Source organism: Miniopterus natalensis, chromosome 6 (genome assembly GCF_054644295.1).
Source record: "Miniopterus natalensis isolate mMinNat1 chromosome 6, mMinNat1.hap1, whole genome shotgun sequence".
In the NCBI taxonomy this organism is placed as follows: domain Eukaryota; kingdom Metazoa; phylum Chordata; class Mammalia; order Chiroptera; family Miniopteridae; genus Miniopterus; species Miniopterus natalensis.
Window position 1 is genome coordinate 43,761,866 of NC_142086.1, and position 23,249 is coordinate 43,785,114.

Consider the following 23,249-nt stretch of genomic DNA (forward strand, 5'->3'; position numbering starts at 1 on the left):
TAAAATCTATAGGGTGCAGTACATTCATGACCAGCGCGAATGTACCGTACCCTACCAAGAAGGCCACATTTACTAATTCAGGCTCAGACGAGGTCTCCAGTAACACAAAACTCATCTGCATTCTATCTTACCTACACTTTCTTTGCTGTAGTTTCCTGTTATTCAAGGTAAAGAAATTAAGGCTCTTGTGCCATCAAACAGTCTAGTGACTCATCTAAAATGTAAATCTTTTTGTTTGTCAAAAATTGTGAAAAATGTTTGCGATAATGAAAAGAAGTCCAAGGCCTGGCTAGTTCGCATCTCGATGTATCTGAGCTTAAAATGAATTCTATGAGCCCCATCCTCCAGGAACTCTATCCCAAGAAAAACACACCATTTTCCTCTACAGAATTATGAAAGACCAGAACACATTTTGATTTTTAAGGTGGCTGTTAGAAGTCTTTGTATCCCTTCTGCAGATGTTGGGAAATAATCTTGAGTAAAAATTATGTCTTTTTCAGGTTTTCAAAAATAAATATACTGTAAAGTTTGTTTACTTTGACAATAAGACTAAGTTGGGAGGTGAGGAGCAGAAAGAGTGCAGGAAATGTGAGGGTTTCTATTATTCTCTCTCTCTCTTTTTTTTTTTACTAGGAAGTCCATTTGAAGCCTGGGGTTTTAAAGCACAGTAACTCCAACTGCTCAATGTTTTCCTTTGCCTTTTTTCATAGTCCAGGAGGGTTCTTGTAAAAAACAAAATCTCTTGAAAGATTTGAAGTTTAAAATTTTAGTTTTACTTCAATTTCCTTTATGTTAAAGTCAAATGGAAAAAACTGTTTTAATTAAAACTAGAATTCATAAAAACACATTTTAAAAGGATTTCTATCACTCATTATATATGTAATGCACAGAATACATTTAGGAATGATGTTCATCTAGTATATTTAAGATTTTTATTGAGGTATAGTAGATGTATCATATAATACACTCATAAGTGTACAATTTAATGATTTTTAGTAAATATACAAAGTTGTGCAACCATCACCATAATCCAATTTTTTAAAATTTCCATCACCTCTTACCCATTTGCAGTGAATTCCTGCTCCCACCCCAGCCCCAGGCAAGCACTAATCTACTTTCTGTCTCTTTAGATTTGCCTTTTCTAGACATTTCATATAAATGGGATCACATAAGATATGGTCTATTACATCTGGCTTCTTAGCATGTTTGTGAAGTTCATCCACATTGTAGCATGTATCAGTAATTTGTTCTTTTTTATTACTGAATATAATGCCAATGTATAGATATACCACATTTTGTTCATCCACTTACCAATTGATGGAAATTTGGATTTTTTCCCCCCTACTTTTTTTAGTTGTTATGAATAAGGCTTCTATAAACATTCATGTACAAGTCTTTATGTGCATACATTATTCCTCTTGGGTAGATACAAGAGAGTAAAATTCCTTGGTCATATGGTAAATTTATGTTTAATTTTTTTTAATTGCCACAGGCTTTTCAAATGTAAAATGAAAACATCATTTTACATTTTACATTTTCATCATTTCACATTTTCATCATTTTACATTTTCATCAGCAATTATGAGGATTCCCATTTCTCCACAGCTATGCCACTAGTTACTATTTTCTGTCTCTTTTGTCATCATTTCTAGTTGGTGTAGAGTGACATCTTATTGTGATTTTAATTTGTATTTTCCTAATGACTAATGACATAAGGCATCTTTTCATGTTCTTATTAGCCATCTTTATGTTTTCTTTGGTGGGATCTCTATTCAAATCTTGCCTATTTTTAAAAATTGAGTTGTCTTACTGAGTTGTAAGATTTCCTTATATATTCTGGTTATAAGTATTTTACCAAAATATGATTTGTGGCTTGTGTTTTCATTTCCTTAATGGTGACTTTTGGAGTGCAAGTTTTAAATTTTGATGAATTCTAATATATAGTTTTTTTCTTTTAAGGATTATGCTATTGGTAACTCTTTACCTAATCCAAGAACACAAAGGTTTTCTTCTACCCTTTTCTCTACATTTTACAGTTTAAGTCTCTTACGTTTAAGTCTATTATCCATTTTGAGTTGTTTGTGAATGGTAGGGTCTAAATCCATCTTTTTGCATATGGCTATCCAATGGCTCAGCACCATTTGTAGAAAAAATTATCTTTCCCCCATTGAACTGCCTAAACACCTTTGTCAAAAGTCTATTTACCATAAATATAAGGACTTATTTCTGAACTCTCAACTCTGTTGCATTGATCAATATGTCTATTCTTATGTCAGTACCACAGTCTTAATTTCTGTAGCTTTATAGTACATTTTAAAATTGGAAGGTATAAATCCTCCGATTTAAATTTTCAAGACTGTTTTGACTATTCTGAGGACCAGCCTTGCATACCTGAAATAAATCCTACTTATTCATGGTGTATAATTATTTTTATATATTAAAATACTGGTAGTATTCTGTTAAGGATTTTTGCATCTATGTTCAGGAGGGATGTTTGTAGTTTTGTTTTTTTGTAATGTCTCTGTCTGGATTTGCACTGGCTTCCCAAATGATTCGGGAAGTATTTCCTCCTCTTGTATTTTATGGAAGAGATTATGTAAAGTTAGTGTTAATTACCCTTTAAAGAGTTGGTAGGCTTCTCTAGTGAGACTATAGGGGCCTTGAGATTTCATTTTGGAGAGCTTCTTAATTAAAAATTCCATTTTCTTAAATTAAATTAAATAAATAAAAATTCCATTTCCTTAATGATTATAGGACTATTCAGACTGTCTACTTTAACTTAGTTAAATTTGACAGTTTTTGGTACTTAAGGAATTGTTCCATTTCTTGTAAGTTTTCATATTTATCAGCATACAGTTGTTTGTAGTAGTATTCCCTCCCTTTTTTTTAATGGCTGCAGTATCTGGAATGAGATCTCCTATTTCATTCCTAATATTGGTGATTTGTGTTCTCTTTTTGTCAGTCTTGCTAGAGCTTTATCAATTTTACTGATGTTTTGAAGAACCAGCTTCTTATTTCCTTGTTTCTTGTTTTTTTAGTTTTTCTATTTCCAATTTTATTTTCTGCTCTTATCTTTATTATTTCATTCCTTTGGCTTACTTTGCTAGTTTCTTGTGGTTAAGTACTTAAGTTATTGATATGACACCTTTCCTCATTTTTAATATAGACATTTAGTGCTATAAATTTCCCTCTCAGCAATGCTTTAGTGCATCCTACAAACTTTGATATGTTGTGCTTTCATTTGCATTTATTTCTATGTACTTTTTTCTTTTGAGATTTCTTTGACCCATAATTATTTATGTGTGTTGCTTAGTTTCCAAGTGTTCTGAAGGTTTCCTGTTGCCTTTGTTATAGATTTCTAGTTTGATTCCATTATAGTCAAAGCTCACACTCTGTATGATTTCAATTATTTTACATTTGTCAGGGTTTGTTTTATGGTTTTTTCCTATTTGGTAAATGTTCCACAGGCAATTGAGAAAAAATGTATTCTGCTATTGTTGGATGACCTGTTACATACATGTCAATTGGATCCTGTTGATTGATTTTGTCATTCAGATCATCTATATCCTTGTGATGTTTTGCCTAATAGTTCTATCAGTTGCTGGATGGAAGAGGTGTTGACATTTCTGACGATGATCATAGATCTCTCTCTTATTCAGCTTTATCAGTTGTTGCTGTATGTGTTTGAGGCTTTGTGGTTTAATTTGTACACATTAGTATATTGTGTCTTCCTAGCATATTGGTCTTTTTTATTCAGCAGATACTATCCCTTTTGGTCTCTGGTAATTTTCTTTGAAGTCTACTTTATGAAATATTAATGTTTCCACTGTTCTTTTAATTAAATTATTAATCTGTACATGTTATATCTTTACCCACCCTTTTACTTTCAACCTACCAGTGTTTGAATTTGAAATGAGTTTCTTATATGCAGCATATAGTTGGGTGGGGTTATTTTAAAATCCACTCTGCCAATCTCTGTCTTTTGATTGGTGTATTTAGATCATTTACATTTAAGTTAATTATTGATATGCTTGCACGTTAGGATGCTATTTTATTATTTATTTTCTATATGTTTCTTCTGGCTTTTGTTGCTCTGTTCTTTCTTCATCTTTCTGCAGATTACTTATACAGATTACTTGATTTTTTTTTTATAGCACTTTTGAATTTTTATAGTTTTCATAGTGATTGCTCTGGGTGCTACTTATAACTATGTACTGGTATCTACATTTACCACTTCAGATGAAGTATGGGAACCTCACTTCCATTTAGGTCCCTTTATATTCCCTACCTTTAAATATCATTGTTTAGACTATTAGGTGATATTATAATTTTTGTTTCAATAATCAAATATGACTTATAAAACCCATAAGGAAAAGAATTGTCTACCGTATGGACTCATGTTTCTGCTCTTTCTCTTGTTCCCTTTTGCTTCCTGATACTCAAAGTTTCCTTCTTTTACCATTTCCTTTCTGTTTGAAGAATTTCCTTTAGCCAGTCTTTCAAGGATACTTTGGCTAGTCACGAAATCTTTTAGTTTTCATTCACCTGTGAGTGTTTTTATTTTCCCTTCATTTCTGAAAGACAGTTTTGCCAGATATAGAACTATGGGTCAACAGTTCTTTTCATTTAGAACTTAAAAATATTTTGCCATTTCCTTCTTCATGGTTTCACATAAGAAATCCATCCAAGTTGGTGGTTCCCTACAAGGAGTTCATTGTTTTTCTCTGGCTGCTTTCAGGTGTTTTCTTAGTCTTCAGTTTTCAAAATTTTATGATGAATTGGCATGGATTGAGTTTATCATGTTTAGAGTTCATTCCACTTCTTGGATCTCTGGGTTGATGTCATTCATCAAACTTGGGAAGTTTTCAGCCATTATTTCTTCAAATGCTCATTCATCCCCATTCTTTCTTCTCTACTTTCTAAGATTCCAATGATATGAATGTTGGATATTTTTTAATTGTCCCAGAGGTCCTGAGGCTCTGTTCTTTTCTTTTTCTAGTCTATTTTCTCTCTATTGTTCAGATTGGGTGAAATCTATTGTTCTGTCCTCAAGTTCATTAATTCTATCCTCCATCATCTCCGTATTACTATTGAGCCCATCCAGCTAGTTATTTCTATTGTATTTTTCATTCCTATTTCTTTTTCATAACTACTATTTCTTTTTGGAGATTTTCTATTTTTTTTAATTTGTTTTAAGAAAATTTATCATTATTGTAGCATTTTTATAATGTCGGCCTTAAAATTCTTATCAGATAACTCCAACATTTGATTTATCTTAGTGTTGGCATCAGTTGATTTCAATTTTTATTCAAGTTGTGATTTTCTTGGTTTGTATCTGGACATTTTGTCTATCATGTTAGGACACTCTGGGTCCTACTTAAATATTTTATTTTACAGGGAGTTACTTTACTTAGATTTAGCATATGATTATTAGCCTACTTTTGTACAGCCCAATGGCAGTTTGATTTCCAATGTCTTTGTGGTGTTATTTTGGTCTGTTTGATGTATCCAGTGCTGCTAGAGTTTGCACTGGTCTCTGTTAATGAGTGTGTGGGAGGAATTTTCTCTGGCTGGACTGCCAGGTATTTCTTGGCGAGGGAGGGGTGTGGAGAAATCCTTCTGTTGGTACCCTCCAGCTACACAGGTTTCTCTGAACCAGGGAGGAGTGTCTCAGTTCCATGGAGATAAAGTGGCTTCTGGGACCAGGCTGCTAGCTACAGGGCTGCTAGCTGACAGGTGCTTTTTTCTGTTTCCACCAATCAGCCTAGTGTCTCTGAGCAGGGGAAGAAAGTCTCCAGCCCTTGGGAACAAAGACTTTCCTAGTTGGGCCAGCTGCTTTCCCTGGGGTCCCTTTTACTGGTTCCTCCTACCTACCTCAGTTATCTCTCCATGGAAAAAGAGGATTCTCAGGCCCAGCAGGGAAGGTAAATGCATCCCCTTATTTTTGGCAAGGCTCCCAGCTGGTTCCCCTCATCTGAGACTGTCAGAGGGACTCCCACTAGATCCAGGGGGGAAGAATGAGCTACCGGGATACCTTCTATTATTACTAGATGAAAAGTCAGAAAAATGCCAGGTCTTGGTGGCCACCTTCTATTGATTGAGATACGCAAAATGACCTGCCTCTGTGTTGTTCTTCTGGTCCTGGGTTTCCAAACCAGCTTTCCTTCTTTTTAGCACCCTTCAGAGTTTTCCTTTGCTTATTTCTTGTGCCACTTCCAGGAATTATAAAGCTGTGCTTAGCAAGGAGGAGCAGGGAACAAGGTCTATGTCATCTTGCCCTGACCAGAAGTCCCTCACCTACTAAATTTGATGTACTCGTTATCCATTACAATTTTAATTTTTTCCTGCTAATTTAGTCTCAGCTACATTATGGAAATAAGAAACCCCAAAGACACCTTTGTCCAAAGCAGGCATTTAACCTATTTTTTCCCCCAACATATAATTAATGAGACCGGGGGGGGGGGGGATTGGATATGTCAGCACAATAGGATCTAAATTGAGCTTGGGGCCATATACATAAAGATAGTGATGAGGAGCACACACATATACACACATACACACACACAAGACACCTTCTCACAGGCTATCTCCTACTCTTCTCAAGGAGGGTCTCTACATCAAGCACAAATGGATTCATGAAGCCTCCGAAGGAGCTGGGGAAAATAGGAGGGAGTAGCAGAGCTTATTACAGGGAAGGCACAGCCCCCTCCTTCTGGGGCTCTGAGTGGCAAAACCTGCCTGGAAGCTTCTGCTTGTGAAGGCTGAGTAGTGCCAGAAGAAAGGCAGCTCCAGAACTACCCAGGATGGCCTAGCTCTTCTCTGAGCTGCAGTGGAGAAGAAGGCTTAAGTCAAATGCACTGAAGGAGGTATTTATTTGGAGCAGAATCCTCACACCAGTACATTTTATTTCCTTCTTATTTATATACTCTGTTGTTCTCAAGAAACATTTTAAATGATTTTAATGGATACATACCATATACAAAAATATAAATTAGATATAAGCAAAAACATAAAAAGAACGAGGAAAACAAGGGACAGGAGTAAGGCTGGTGCAAAACTGCTTCTCTGATTTTCTTCACTCGCAATAAATGGCTCATAAGAGAGAACACTGTTGGAATATTTCCTGTGCCAGCTCTCACTGGGCCCTCAGGAGTACTCGGGACCAGGTACATGGGCAGCAAGGTGGGAGGGACCCCCTAGATATGCTATAGAGTGAGATAAGTTCCCACGGAGATTACCCTACAGTTACCCCATAGATTTCCTGCTCCTGAAACATGTTTGATTTTTTTCTTAAAGATTCCCGAGTTCTCAGTGTGAGAATGGCCACGGTTCTGAGCAGTGTAACCTAGTTGAGGACTCAGGCTACTAAGTTCTTGAGGAATCACATCTCATTTGGGTCCAGTACAAGTCAGAGACTATCTAAATATTCAGAGTGTGAACCAAGGCTAAAACTAAGTCATTAATTCCTAAACTCTTGTTTTAAAACTCTTCTATTTGATTCTCAGAATCTAAATTTGTTAGATACAGGCTTGCCGTGTCCTTCCCAAGTCACCTGGAAGCGTAGGTGATGCTGATGACATGCGGGAACTGAGAAGTGGCCACCGAAGTAGTGCTGCGCCCGGTGACTAAATGACCACACTCCTTCCACTATGGGAGCTGTCTCTCTCCTGGGGGACAGAAGAACACAAAAAAATCTAGTCAGCTTTGCTCTGTTATCTATGCATACAAAACACAAGTTGTTTTTTATTCAGGCACAAATCCTAGGAGAATGGTAGCTGCTGGGAGAGCAGATCTGAATCCAAAAAATATTTCTTACGCAGAAAAAGCATTCAACAAAATCCAGCACCCATTTCTGATAAAAACTCTCAGCAAAGTGGGGATAGAGGGAACATACCTCAACATAATAAAGGCCATATATGACAGACCTACAGCCAACATCATACTTAATGGGCAAAAACTAAAACCATTTCCATTACATACAGGAACAAGACAGGGATGTCTACTTTCACTACTCTTATTCAACATAGTACTGGAAGTCCTAGCCACAGCCATCAGACAGGAAAAAAACATAAAAGGTATCCAAATTGGAAAGGAGGAAGTAAAACTGTCATTATTTGCAGATGAAATGATATTGTACATAGAAAACCCTAAAGACTCAATCAAAGTACTACTAGATTTGATAAACAAATTTGGCAAGGTAGCTGGATACAAAATCAACATCCAGAAATCGATGGCATTCATATACACCAACAATGAACTTTCAGAGAGAGAAACTAAAAAAATAGTATCATTCACCATTGCAACTAAAAAAATAAGATACCTAGGAATAAACTTAACCAAGGATGTAAAAGACCTGTACTCGGAAAACTACGTGACACTGAAAAAAGAAATAGAGGAAGATTTAAATAAGTGGAAGAATATACCATGCTCATGGATTGGAAGAGTTAATATCATTAAAATGTCCATACTACCCAAAGCAATTTATAAATTCAATGCAATTCCTATTAATATACCAATAGCATATTTCACAGACATAAGACAACTATTTCAAAAATTTATATGGAACCAAAAAAGACCCCGAATAGCTGCAGCCATCTTGAGAAAAAAGAACAGAGTGGGAGGGATCACATTACTGGATTTAAAACTGTATTACAAAGCCATTGTAATCAAAACAGCCTGGTATTGGTACAACAACAGGCATATAGATCAATGGAACAGAACAGAGACCCCAGAAACAGACCCACACCATTATGGTCAGTTAATACTTGACAAAGGAGGCAAGAGCATCCAACGGAGTAAAGACAGTCTCTTCCATAAGTGGTGCTGGGAAAAGTGGACAGATACATGCAAAAAAATGAAACTAGACCACCAACTTTCACCATACACAAAAATAAACTCAAAATGGATAAAAGACTTAAATGTAAGTCATGAAACCGTAAAAATCCTGGAAGAAAACATAGGCAATAAAGTCACAGACATCCCACGTAGTGGACTTTTCACTGATACATCTCCTAGGGCAAGAGAAACAAAAGAAAAAATAAACATATGGGACTACATCAAACTAAAAAGCTTCTGCACAGCAAAAGAAAACCGCCTCAAAATACAAAGGAACCCCACGGTCTGGGAAAACATATTTGCCAAGGATGTATCTGATAAGGGGCTAATTTCCAAAGTGTACAAAGAACTCATACTACTCAGCAAGAGGAAGACAAACAACCCAATTAAGAAATGGGCAAAGAATCTGAATAGACACTTCTCCAAAGAGGACAGACAGATGGCCAAGAGACACATGAGAAAATGCTCAGTGTCGCTAATCATCAGAGAGATGCAAATTAAAACCAATTAAATCATCAGAGAGATGCAAATTAAAACAATGAGGTATCACTTCACACCTGTCAGAATGGCTGCCATCAACAAATCAACAAATGACATGTGCTGGCGAGGGTGTGGAGAAAGGGGAGCCCTAGTACACTGCTGGTGGGAATGCAGACTGGTGCAACCACTATGGAAAACAGTATGGAGGTTCCTCAAAAAATTAAAAATGGAGCTGCCTTTTGACCCAGTGATTCCACTCCTAGGAATGTATCCTAAGAATCCTGAAACACTAGTCAGAAAGAATATATGTACCCCGATGTTCATAGCAGCACAGTTTACAATAGCTAAGATCTGGAAACAGCCCAAGTGCCCATCAGTAGATGAGTGGATAAAAAAACTGTGGGACATTTACACCATGGAATACTATGCAGCTGTAAAGAAGAAAAATCTCATACCCTTTGGGACAGTATGGATGGACCTAGAGAAAATTATGCTAAGTGCAATAAGCCAGGCGGAGAAATAAAAACATCACATGATCTTGCTTATACGTGGAATCTAAAGAACTTAATAAACTGATGAACAGAATAGATTCAATGATATGGAAGCATAGATCAGACTGACGAATGTCAGAGGGATGAAGGAGGGTGGGGGGGATGAAGGGGGAGAGATTAACAAAAGAATTTATATGCATATACGCACAACCCAAGGACAAGGACAATGGTGGGGAGAGGGACTGGGGAGGGGGATGGGATGGGGTGGAATGGATCATTGGGGAGAAAAAGGGATATCTGTAGTATTTTAAACAAAAATAAAATAAAATAAAACAAACAAACAAAAAATATTTCTTAATTCTTCATGAAGCCAGTCTCTCCTCCTGGGTTAGGTTTTTCTTCCTTCCTACCTCTCTGGAGCCTCCCCCAAACATCTTTAATTTCTGAAAATTTCTTACAGTTTCATTCAGTCTGCCTTTTGCTGATTTTTACCATCTTCAAACCCCCCTTACATTGGAAAAAAAAAAGGTACCCTGTTCCATTCATCAGTCTCTCTACCATTCGTTCATGAAGACATGGCCAGCTCTCCTTGTCCTATTTATGTTCTCTGGAACTATTCCTTCTCGGTCCTTGTCTAAAAAGTTTAGCTTCATATTTTAGTATTTCTCTGAAGTTATTTTTCAAAGATCACTAATTACCTCTTCCTGACCGAACCCAGTGGCTTTTCTTCAGACATTACTTCACTTGGTCTTTTGGCTTTTTCAACTTGCTCTATGAGGGCACCCAGCCCCACCAAGCAGAGGAGAAAAGAGTAATACTTTGGCTCTGGTTTACAGTCCTCATATTTCTCTAACTTTGTATTGTAGGGGATTGTTTTATTTAGGTTTTGAATATCTACAGCTGTAGTCCATGAATGTGACCTTTCTTATCTTATTTGAAATGGCAAGATAGAATATCTGTCCTAAAACATATTGTTCAAAATGCTTCATGTATGTATGTATATTCATGTTGCTGCTTTTAGAAATTTTGTGTTTCCATTTTATCAGGAAAGTGAGTTTTAGGCACATGGTTTCTAATAAAAAAGCTATGGGATGAATGCTCTCTGACACAAAGGAAAGCAACAAAATGGGGGAAAAGGAACTTGTCCAGGGCTTGCCGAAGAAAAACCTAGACGTTATCGAGGAATAGACATTTTATTGAAAGGAGAAGATGAAGTATCCTGCTCTAAAAAAAAAAAAAAAAATTTTATTAAGTCAAAGAGTTGAGAAAAAAGAGAAACAACAGCAACCCTAGATTCTCTACAGAAAGTTTGAATTTAGCTTGGAGAGGAAGGAATGCAGAAGTTGTCTCTTAGAACAGGTATTTAGAATAAGTATGTACAGGCCAAGCTTGGAACAAACTGGAATGCCTTGAGGAGCCCTTTCTGATAGTACATGATTGGAAAGATATTCAATTTGAAGGAGCCAGAAACACAGGGGCCACTCAGTCTGAAACCACTGGGGTTTAAAGCTTGATGTTACTATTGCTGCTTATTATTTCTGAGGTTGCAGCCTTTGGTGGAGTAAAAAGACCAGCAGGCCTAAAATGAGAAGGTCTCGGTCAGTGTCCTAGTTCTGAATTCAAATGGGAGATTCCACAACAGAACTTCCATTTTCTCTTGGGTATTGGGCAGAGAACAGTTCTTATCTATTTTGCATTCCCATGAGATCATTTACATGGAAGCCCTTGTTTATTGGTATCTACTTGTTAAGCATTATTCTTGAGAGAGAAGATTCCATGTGAGCCAAAAGATTTTTTGATTAATTCATATTGCTCTGAATATTTAACAGTGTTTTTAATAAGAGTTTCGTAAAAAAAAAAAAAAAAAGAAAAAAAGAAGTTATGGTAAAGCTATAACTGCTGAAAGCCTGATATTAGACAATAGTAGTAAATCTTTTCAACTCAAGGAGTAAACTAACTTCACATTACACATAATCAAAGATCACCATCTAGTGGCCCAACTGTATTAGAGCTTCTGAAGTTAGCCGCACACTCCAAAGACTTCAGAGTCTAAGGAGGTATGTGGAAAGCATCCAGCCCTACCAAGCAGAGAAAAGAGTAATACTTTGGCCCTGGAGACTTTGGCCCCACTAAAGGCATTCAAAATTCAAGTTACACACAAAACACTGTGCCCTTCAGACCAACCAATCTTCCAAATCAAGTTTTAGTCCTGGGCCTCTGGTCACTCAGAATATGAGTGGACAGTGGAATGTGATTAAAGTAAAGTGATAGCTCTTTGGGAGATAAGCTCAGAGACATACAAAACAATGAAGGCTTTTAAAATTATCTTCAGTGAAATCTTTGCCTCTCACCAGCAACTTTACAATCAAAAATACAGTTTGTTTGTGGTAGAATAATTGGTATGTACATCTGGATGATAAAGGAAGCTTTCAGAAAATGGAGACATAAAGTCACCAGAAAACATCATTTCCCCACACAGCATGATTGAAAAGGGCACAGGTCTGAGTCAGAAGACTGTTCAAATTCTGGCTTTACTTCCTATCGGAGGTATGACTTTGGACGTGTTCCTTAATCTCACTGAGCCTCACAGGGCTTTGAAAGGGTTATATGAAATAAGCCTTGAAAAGGGCTTACCCCAGTGTCTGGAACATAATTGGTGTTCCTTTCGCCCTTCTCTAACTTACAAGAAACCTCATAATTTAACTTAAAGAGAAGAAAATAAAGACAAGAAGAAACTTAAAAGAAAAAAGGGCTTGGATTTGGGGCCCAAAACTGGCTTTTAAATTGCATTTCTCTGCTAAAATGAAGTTGAGACAGGTTAGTCACTATATAATTAAAGAAACAGTAGTTGTCCCAGCTCTAACTGATTCTGTGTTTTCTTTCAGGATGTAATTTTCTTACTGGTAACATGGAAGAAAGAGTTATATCCACTGTAAAATGAAGACAATAGTACAAATCTCACAGGGTGTTGTAAGGACTAAGTGAGATGTAGCATAAATATCCATAGCTCAGCATCACTTAGGATACTACTGATCTTCATTATTATGGGTCTTTGCCTCTCTCATGGGACATCTGTAAGAATATGATATGTCATTGATTATTTCAGAAATGCCTGCAGGCCTTCACTACCTTCTTCACAAATCACTCTCTCACCAAAGTTCCTCCCTAGAAAGACCAGCGCTGTGCCTGTTCCTTTGCGCACACCATGCATGTGACTGGTTTTTAAACAAATTACAGCAGAATCTGCATTTCCAAATGAGAGCTGTATCCTTCAAAGTGTGTCAGATACTAATATTCTTGTTCCTATAATATATCCTTCTACTCTAGGAACTTCTCTCCAAGCTGACTACACATCCCTTTACCTCAACAGAACTGAAACAGAAAAAGACTCTGGTCAAATAGAGAAATATATTTTTGTGGATAGCTTCTAAGTTGGCTCTGAAGGCAGTTCATGAATATTTTTTGAGCAATGACAGCCTAACTTTGCAAAGTAACAACATTAAGAGAATACTATCATTTGGGTATATTAATTATAAAATGATTTTTAAAAGTCAGATCTTTTTTAAAAAATGGTCTATATTCACAGGCCCAAGAAGCCTACATCCCTCTTAGCATCCCTTTTAGGTTGGCAAGCTGACTCCCACCCAGTGGCAACTTTGCCTGTTCACTGAATCCTAAAGTACTGACCCATATTTGGTCTTTAAAAAAAATCAGTGATCCTTTCCCAGGAAAAGAAGGGCGGGGGAGAGGCTCAGAGGACCTGATCCTTGAATATGACAGGGTCTTGCACACTGACTTGCTGCACCCAAAGTGGCACATACATCCTCTGTCAGGCCACGTGTTCTAATTTGGGGTATGGAAATATGTTGCTAAGTAAAGCAAAACAGCTGTGACAGGAAGTAAAGCCTTAGCCATTAAGACCAGTGTTCAAGTCCCAGCTCTACTATACTCTTAGTACTTACTTATTCTGAGCCTCACTTCCTCATCTGTGAAAGGATGAGATAGGCCTTGGTAAGCATCCAGCACCTCCTTGCCCTCTGCACTCACTAGGTCCCTTCTAGCTCTATAAGACGTGTCTCACCAAGCCCACAGGGCTAGCTGTGCAAAACAGGGAAGAGGTACCCTCAGCGGTGGCATGTGAGGTGGCCTGTGTCCGCTGCGGCCAAGACTGGCTGAAGGGTCCTTTCTGCCCATGCCCTACCCTCAGCAGGATGCCCCAGGCTCACCGAGCGCCTCTCCACATTCCCTTTTTTCCTGCCATTCTTGCCTGGGATGACATCCAGTGAGCGGTAGCTGGGTGGCTTCTCCTCAGGCCAGTTTGGGGAGTGGGAGCGGCGGCGGTGGGCCCCCCGGCCCCGGGGTTGCCTCTCCTTCTCCTCCTCAGAGCTCCAAGAACTGAGGCCTGAGGGCAGGGGAGGGGAGTAGCTGCGGTGTCTGCGCCTCTGGTGCCTGTGGGCGCTCTCCCGGGGGCTGGGCCTGCGGGGTCTCTCTGGGTAGCGGCTCCTGAGAGGCAGGTGGTTGAACCTCCAGCGGTCCTCGCTGGACGAAGGGACATCGCTGAGGCTGTCCCTGTCTGACCAAGGCATGGGTGACGCGTTCAGCCTGGTGCTGCGGTGCCTTCCACTGCGAAGTTGGTCCAGGTCCCTTCGCTCCAGGGCCCAGAGCTTAGGCTCCCAGTCCTGTAGCTCCCGGTGGAAATCAGAGTGGTGGTGCTGCCTTCTGTCCCCCCTCAGATCCCAGGGTCCAGGAGGAATTGGGGTGAGCCACTGCTGGTGGGAGGAGTTGCTGGTCCTCCGAGAAGACGGCAGGTCTCTCATCAGCGGGGGCAGGCGGATGATTCTGCGTTCCACGACCTCTGAGCCCAGGGAGGACAGCATACTGCGGGGCTGGCCAGACATGGCTTTGAGGTCAGGGGGCAGGGGCTGGGCCGGGTTGAGGTTCCGCAGTTCTTTCTCCAAATACTCTAGGACTCCGTTGGTGATGGGAGGTTGAGTGGTGGTCTGGGTCATTGGCATCTGTGGGAGGCTGGATCGCAGGGACCAATCTGTATAGAAACAAGGAAAAGAACATGCAGAAAAACTGGCCCATAACATGCTCCTCAGAATCGGGGCACCAAAATGCCACATTATTAGCATGCATGCATCCCCTCCCATCCTCATTCATAAAGACACCCACCATACTGGTCAGCAAGGCCCAGAGGCAGCCCGTGCTCCTACTCTTACCCTCTGCCCTTTCCCACCCTAAGTCTCTGGCAAGGTTTACCTCGCTGCAGCAGTTGGTTCATTGGGTAAGATGAAAACTGGGAGCTCCTGTCCGCCCCCCAGTACAGGGGTTTTTCCATCATCTGAGGGCCTAGGGCCTGAGCCTGCTTCATGTAGCGGTGGCGGGCCAGGGCTGCAGGGGAAAAAGGAGAAATGCAGACCCTCAGCCAGGGCAAGGCCCACACCTCCCACTTCACTTGTCTCCACCTAGTGGCCTTGCCAAGAGGCGAGTTTCTCTCCTCTTGCCTGGGAGTAAGAGGTAAGGGACTAGCAAATCAACTGCTTCTCTGGGAAGGCGCTGGGAATAAATTTCCTAGGCAAGACTGTGACTTCCTCACCCTGGGATAGTATACTCTTCAAACTGACTTCCTAATCTCAAAAACATCTCATCACCCTGCCCAAGATCACCTCTAATATGCAGGGATGTAAACGGGTAATCAGCAGGCAGTAAAATCTCAGGCCACAAGCCAACAAGGTCTTTAGCCACAGGCCAAATACAGAAGGTACACATGCAAAGAGTTTAGAGAAGGCTGTGAGTCAGGGGCGGCCAGGGAAGCTGGGCTGCCTGCTCAGAGTGGAAAAAGAAAAAGAGAAGGAGGTAGGTGCTGAGGTCAATGGGCAGAACTACTGGTAACGAGCATTTCTAGTTGGTATGCTGGACCTGGTGGCAGGAAACCAGTGGGAGGAAGGCAAGAGAATGCAAAAAGCTGAAGTGGATCCAGTGGACCTTTCGTATTCTTCTCCTCACTTTATTAAGTGTAGGTGTTTTCTCTAGTACGGGGAATCTCTAAGGGGTGGGATGGAGGCAAAGAAGGGAGAAGGGAAATACCATTTCCTTTCAAGGCTAAGAAAATAATATTAAAAAGCGGCACAAGGGATCCAGGGAAATGTCACTCCAGTCCCCTAGGTGCAGCTGGTCTGATGTTCATAACCCACAGTGAGTGCGTGTTAAAAACAAAAGCATTTAGTTGTTTTTGTTCATGAGTTTCTATTTTCAAGTAATTTTGATGAGTGCCACGTCTCCCAAAGCCCCTGTCTATACATGCATGTAGGATATGTGCTTGTGTGTTTAAGTGCAGGAAGTACCTGCCTCAGGCCCCCAGCGCACTCTCACCTCCTCCCTGGTTCCCCAAGACCTGTGGCCACCCCTAATGCAACAGGCTCTGCCTGAGGCTTCCTCCTGCCATGGGGGGGGGGGGGGGGGGGAGGCAGGCCCTCTGGACCCAGCTGCACAGGGTGAGGGATTTGGTGAGGCCAGCAGCTAAGGGGCCCCCTGGACAGCTACCCAATGGCTCCAGTGTGAAACAAACTTCCAGCACAACAGGAAGTGGTTGCAGCAGAGCCCTGCAAAATGTCTGGAGCTCTAGCCCTGATGGTGAGTCACAGCCCAGCCTGGAGAAAATCAGATGCAAACATAGCAGCTAGCCCAGCTGTCAAACCTTCAAGCCAAGGGACAGCACTCCAGACCCTCCAAAGACCAGTCCACATGCTCAGCATTTTCCTTTCCCCTTTGCTAACAGATGCCTCCCCCAGATCCCTATATATCCCACGATCAGTACACATAATGCCCTGCTTAATACGTGCCACTCTACATAAGCTAACTAGTCCTCAGAGAAATCTTCAGTGTGGAATCTGATGAGGAAGTTGGGCTTTCAGAGGTTATCCCCTCCCAGCCCACAGTCCAACAGCAGGTGACTGGCAGGGACAGTGTGACCCTGTGTCTGACACCCAAGCCTGTACTCTTTCTGCAAACCATCGAGTCCCTACATTCATTTCTGTGAAAAAAAAACAAAAAAACCCTTCCCCAGTGATACCTCCTCACATGATTTCTCTCCAACTCAGCTCCACATCTTTGAAAACCCACTTCAGACTAGTCTCTGCCTCCAAGGTCTAGGGACATCTGATTCCATTGGGAACAACCCTGTACATCCCCTGCCCCTCTAATTGACTCCTGGCTTCCTCCAAATGGTACCATTCCCCCTTTGCCCACTTTCTTCTCCTATTCCCCAAACAGGAAAGAAAGGGAGAGTTAGGCTTATTTCTTGCTCTCCAAATGACTTTTTAAGTTAATGGGACCCCCTGCAAAAATAACTCCCTAGAGATCCTTCCAGATCCTCTATGAGCTCCCTTGTCAGATTTTTACATACTCCAGAGATTCACCTACCTGCTCCCTTCTTAACTGCTATCACCTTTTCCTCAAGGTTCCTTCCTTCCCTGACGCACTGGAGCTAATGAGATGAGAATGGGAAACAGCCTCTGAGCTTCTCCCTTGCCATCCTGTCTCTGGAAACAGCCCCATGGGGATGTCTAGACTATCAGGGTTTTCTGCTGCTCACCTAATGGGGAATCAGGCAATAAAATAAGAAACACGGAGAAAGTAACAAAGCTGCAAAAGACGCCTAGAACGTTATCTCTGAACCTCAATGGAGTAAAGTCTGCCCTGGACACCTTTAATGAGCTGGTTAAAAATATAGACTCCTGGATCCCAATCCCCAGAAACTCTCCCTCAGTCTAATGCAAGGCAAGAAAATCTGTGTTTTCAACAAGCTCCCTGATTCTAATGCAGAGAGTCAAATTGGAGTTGACTACTGAGGATCCTAAATGACCTTTGGAGAAATATGACCCTCAGGGATACGTTTCTTTAAACATGGGCTTTGAGGATCCGATGGACTTCAACTGGCATCCCAGCATGTGCCAGCTGTGTGATTTTGAGTTTTCAGAGGGTCTGAGCCGAGTCTCTTCATCTGTGAGAAGAGAATAATACCTATTTCATGAGATTGTTGAGGTTAAATGAGGTAATACTCAAGAAGTGCCTAATGTATGACAGTCGATAGACAGAGGTTCTCATTGTTTTAATAAATTGTTATATGTTGCTTCTTTTGCCTTAGATGTCATAGAAAATGAAAGTACATATTTGGAAACTGAACCACCAAAGGCACATTCATCTTCATTTTTGAAGAAAATCTGGGGCATGTTCTTTAAGATGCCTCCTTCCTGACAGAAATGACACTCAGCCCTTCCCCCTCCTCCAGAGACCTGTGCTGCTTGACCTCTGAATCAGCATCATCTGTGGGCATCATCGGTGGTGTCCCTGAAGATCTCCAACTGCACTTGCTCATAACTGTTCACCATTCCTTACCACCCCCTCTCCACCTTTCCAGAACTCATTCTTTGCCTTCTTTTGACCCATGGTCACGCAGTCCTTTCACTTTTTCCCATACTACCAGTCCCGTACAACTTGACTGGCCAGTCATTTCAGTAACATCCTCAGGACCTTTCTAGAATCCCACACCCTTTGAACTCTTACCATCTCAGCTTTAGGGAACCACCAGGACATACTTCCTAGCCCCACACCGCCAGAGCTGGCTGCACTGTCGGGCAACTGACCTCAAAGAGCCCTCCTCCCAACCTGACTTTCCCTGACTGATGATCTGCCGACCTTGCTTCCCACCTCTAGAGCAGCAATTTCAATATACCCCACTTCTCATGTCTTCCCCTCCTCATGAACTTTCAGCGGATGGCATCATCTTTGTTGAGGAAGAGGAACCTGCCCTGGGCAATGAATTAAGAGACCTAGTTCTAGTCCAGGCTCCACCACTAACAAACTGTGTGTACTTGTGAAAAAGTCTCACGAGGCCTCACATCCCTCACCCAGGAGGATGAGGAGGAGCGTGGCATAGAGCAGAGATTCCCAGCGCAGCCTGTGGCCTACTGGAGGGTGTGCCCAGGGGTTCTGTGGGCAGGGGGGCCAGTAAACAATCTAGGGATGAAACTTGCTTCTCCAGTTCTCCCAGAAAAAAAATAAGGTTCAGTTTCACCAACTTTCATCTTTAAGTTCTACTGTGGTTGGTTCTACTAGTGCTAAGTTCTACTAGTGCTAAACAAATTGTCAAGTTACTGAAATGTGGTGTCATTTTCATTTTTCTCCTCTCTGCTCCTCTAGTAACTCTCACTAGAAAGTGGGAGCAGAGGGAGGTTCGCTGTGGTCAGAGAAATTCAAGAACCACTGACATCATTCTTGAAGCTCCCTTCTGTGCCTAGAATTTTGATTTGTTAAATGTGAGCTCCCTAGCTTCCTCCCTTATACTTTAATCACTGCCCATATTATAATGACTTCCTCTCTCTCTTCAGAGGGCAGGCTGCCTTTCCTTTCCTTTCTAAAGGTAGTCATTTCACTGTAAGCCTCGTGTCACTCCCACTGGCTCCATCTCCCCTCAGTGATCACCTTACTTTACTTATTTTCCATAGGCCTTGGTTCTTTGCCTACAAATATGTTCAAGATTATCTTATTCTAAAAACAAAACAAACAAAAAACTGTCACACACACACACACACACCTTTCTCTATCCAAGAGCTTTCCTTAACAACTTCTGCCCCCTCCGGATAACCTCCTCTTGTCACCAAACTTCCCAGGATAGTCTGCCCTAGTGACTCACTTTGGAAGTGATGTCATCTGCTCAAGTCTAGGGACCTTTATTTGCATTTCTTGACTTTACCAGTTCTTCTAAATGAACTCTAACAACTTAGGAGGAACTACTCTCCCCCAGAACCGGTTTATTAGCTGACTGACAGTGGATACATTTATCGTTTATGCTGGGTTTGTCCCCAGTCCTGCCTGTTTTGAGTGTCCCACTGACCTAGGGATTCTCGGAAGGCTCCTTGAGAGGGTTTTTTTCTCATCTCTTCCTGCATATTACTACTCAGGTGACAGTGACTTCTCCACGATGTCTCTCCGAGAGGCTCCTTAATGGTAGGGAGCTTCTACTGTGGGAAATTCAGGCTCTATCAGTGAGATGAACATGGATTCAACACTGCACTACCACTGCAACTTACTAGTTGTGTGATTTCTCTGACCTTCAGTCTCCTCATCTGTTAAACAGCGATGATTCCTGCCTTCTAGGGTTGTGAAGATTCAATGGGGAAATATATGCAAAGGGCCTACACAGAGCAAACATCCAATAAAAGTTAGTTCTCTTTTCCTGTAAGACAGCAACCTCGGAACACAGGCCTGAAACCAGACTCAGACCGCTGACCTTCTCAACATTGTAGATTAGGTTTTGTTTCCATTTTAAGGAACAATTCCTTATTTTTCCCTTTAAAAAAATTCCCTTTCAAATGAACCAAAATGATAAGTGTGGTTATCTCTGGGTGCTAAGATTAGTCTTTACATACTCTAGAATTTCTCAAATTTTCTCAAATGTAATACTTTACTTATATCAGGAAAAGGAAATGTTATTTTAAAAACACAAATACCACTTCCATTTAAAGAATATGATTCCATTCCAACCATTTACTAAGAAAAGATCATTGTTGAATAATTTATTATTCTTTTACCTTCACCATGCATTCTACAGCCAAACTGTTTAGGGCATGTCATAATTCTGTTTTAAAAAGTAAAATGTCAGCCCAAAGAAAGATCACAGTAAGAGCAAGATATTCTGCTCCCTTTTCCTTTCCTTTAACACAGAGATTCTCAAAGTGTGGCCCCCAGACCAGCAGCATCATATCATCTGGGAACTTTTGAGAAATGCAAATTCTCAGGCCCACCCCAGACCAATTAAATCAGAAACTCTGGGGGTGGGGCCAACAATTAAGCCTTAACAAGCCCTCTAGGTAATTCTTAAGTTTGAGGATCACTGCTCTAACACCTCTTTCCTCTGATCTGCTTTTCAAGTCCTCTCTAAGGAGTGGCCTCCTCTCTCACTGCTGCATTTAAACCAGTCCCTCCAGCCAGCTCATGTTAAGCAAGGTCAGTGCTAGGAGCAAACAGCAGAGCACAGGCATATCAGAGCCACTGAGGAAATGCCATCAGTAGGCAGAGCCATTTGAAGAAGGTCTTAGGCAGGCTAGAATGAGGACAGGAGAAGTCTCTCACTCAACTGCATAGCTTGCCCAAGGATAATTTTCTGGGCTGAGGCCAAAGATCCCCAAGCCTATGATGGAAGAAGGTCATGGAGGAGAACCTGGAAGAGCTAAAGGTTTTGAAGCTGATCTGTCTGGGGCACCAGACCCAGCAGCACCCCATCCTACTGTGTGTCCATCCTCTCACCTTCCTCAGGGCAGCAGCAACGGGCGGGACAGCATGGGCATCGGACATAGCAGCAGCAATACTGGGGACAGCACTGGCACCAGCACACACCAATCAGCAGGAGCAGGAGGAGGGCTCCCAGGATGATGAAGATCACCGTCAGCCAGTCTGCAGGGGAAAAGCCAAGCAGGGGTCAAACTAAATACATGGGGGCAGCTCCAACATTCTAGAGGTCTAATAATTACAGCTCTTGACCTACAGGTGAAGGTTGAGCAATATACTGCAAAAAAAAAAAAAAGTTTAGCTTTGGTAAGGGAACTTCAGAGACTGGCAATCCAAAAACAATAACCTGGGCTTGCTTGTTTTTGTTTTTTTTTGCTTTTTTTATGTATGAAAAAAGTGTCATGGTGGGCAGGACACATAAAAAGCTCCCATGGCACTTACGTAGGACAATGAGCTTCACCTCCTTATCTGGGTCACCTGATGTGTCCCCTGGAGCCTCGATGGTGCAATAATACACTCCATGGTCCCACCACATCACTTCATTAATCACAAGATCTGCTCCTGCAAGAAAGGAGGGAGAAAGTGCCACTGATTAAAGGAGAGGGAAATGCTTTCTAACCTATCGTAGCTTCAAGACCCTAGCATTGTCCTTCCACATCCCAAGTGGGCCCTGCGTAGTTCAGAGAAAGGCCTCAACTCCTTCTTTTGAGACCCTCCCCTTTCTCCAAACAGGATAATGGTGGTAGAACTGATCGTTCATCGAGCCCTATGAGGTATCTTGAAAGGACTTTGTATACATCACCTCATTTAATTCCTACCACAACTCTCCAAGTGGGTGAGGTAGAGGTTACCACTTGTCTCCCAGTGTATATTATCCTTTCTCTCATGGTCATAGAATTTTTGGTCATGTATGTGGCCATCCAGAATGAAGTCAACATTTCCCATTCTCTCTTACAGATGGACATGGACATGTGACTCAGTTCTGGTGGATACAATGTAAGCAGAAGTGTTACATGATGATTCTCAAGAACTTTCATAAAAACAGTCTGGGCCCTGGCCAGTAGCTCAGTGGTTAAAGCGTCGGCCCACAGACCGAAGGGATATGGGTTCGATTCCCGGTCAAGGGCATGTACCTGGGCTGCAGGTTTGATCTCTGGCCCCAGTCAGGGTGCATGCAGGAGGCAACCAATTGATTTGTCATTTGTACATCAGTTCTCTCTGTGTCCCTCTCTCTCCCCTGCTTCCACTCTCTCAAAAAAAAAAAAAAAAAATCAATGGAAAAAATATCCTCAGGTGAGAATTAACTAAATAAAAAACAGTCTGGGAACACCTTTACCCATTTGCTCTTCATTTCTTTTTTTTTAATCCTCACCTGAGGATATGTTTTGTTTTTTCTGTTCTTTTTTATTGATTCTAGAGAGGACGGGAGAGGGAGGGAGAGAGAGAAGCTCTGATGTGAGAGAGAAACATAGATCAGTTGCCTCCTGCGCACTCCCCGACCAGGACTGAACCTGCACCCTGGGTATGAGACCTGACTGGGAATGAAATTTGCAACCCTTCAGTGCATGGGACAATGCTCTAACCACTGAGAAACATCAGCGAGGGTTGTTCTTCATTTATTCTTCTACTGTTATCTGGAAAGCAAATATGACGGTTGCCATCATGGACCATGAGAAAGATGCTATTCTTAGTGAGCTGGAAGGAGCTTGGGTCCCTGAGGACTTAATGGAAGAGAGCCACACTACACTAGTTCTGGACTGTCTACTTTCAAATTTATACATGAGAAGAAATAAACTTTATTGTTTAAGTCACTAACGTTTTGGGCTTCTGCGTACTCGCAAAAGTAATCCTAATACAGTGGGTATGATTATTAGCTGCATTTCAGATAAGAAAACCAAGAGGCTTAGCAGGGGTAGGTTCAAATTCACATGTCCCTCCTTCACCACTGGTGCTCTTAACCACTAAGCTCTAACATCTTCTCTGAACTAGGGAAAAACACCACAGCCTGGATCCCTTGCCAGCTGTGAACAGGTACCTCTGGATCTTGAAGGGATAGGTTATGAGATGAACCTGAATAATCAGGGGTGAAATGCCAATATTTTAAGAGTAAATGTTACTTAAAAAAAAAAAAAGAATTTTAGTTCTCGTGAG

The 23,249-nt window shown here is 41.3% G+C and overlaps 1 protein-coding gene across 1 annotated transcript in view; it reads right to left on the bottom strand.

Moving 5' to 3' along the window:
* Positions 1-7,625: 7,625 nt before the first annotated feature.
* Positions 7,626-23,249, bottom strand: part of ILDR1 (immunoglobulin like domain containing receptor 1) — a 33,084-nt gene continuing 17,460 nt past the window's right edge. The window contains exons 6-10 of the mRNA XM_087817808.1: positions 21,540-21,659; positions 21,117-21,263; positions 15,069-15,200; positions 14,033-14,850; positions 7,626-7,667 (exon numbers count right to left, since the gene is read on the bottom strand). Of these exons, the coding sequence (XP_087673934.1) occupies positions 7,626-7,667; positions 14,033-14,850; positions 15,069-15,200; positions 21,117-21,263; positions 21,540-21,659 (1,259 nt within the window). The remainder of the gene's footprint in view (positions 7,668-14,032; positions 14,851-15,068; positions 15,201-21,116; positions 21,264-21,539; positions 21,660-23,249) is intronic.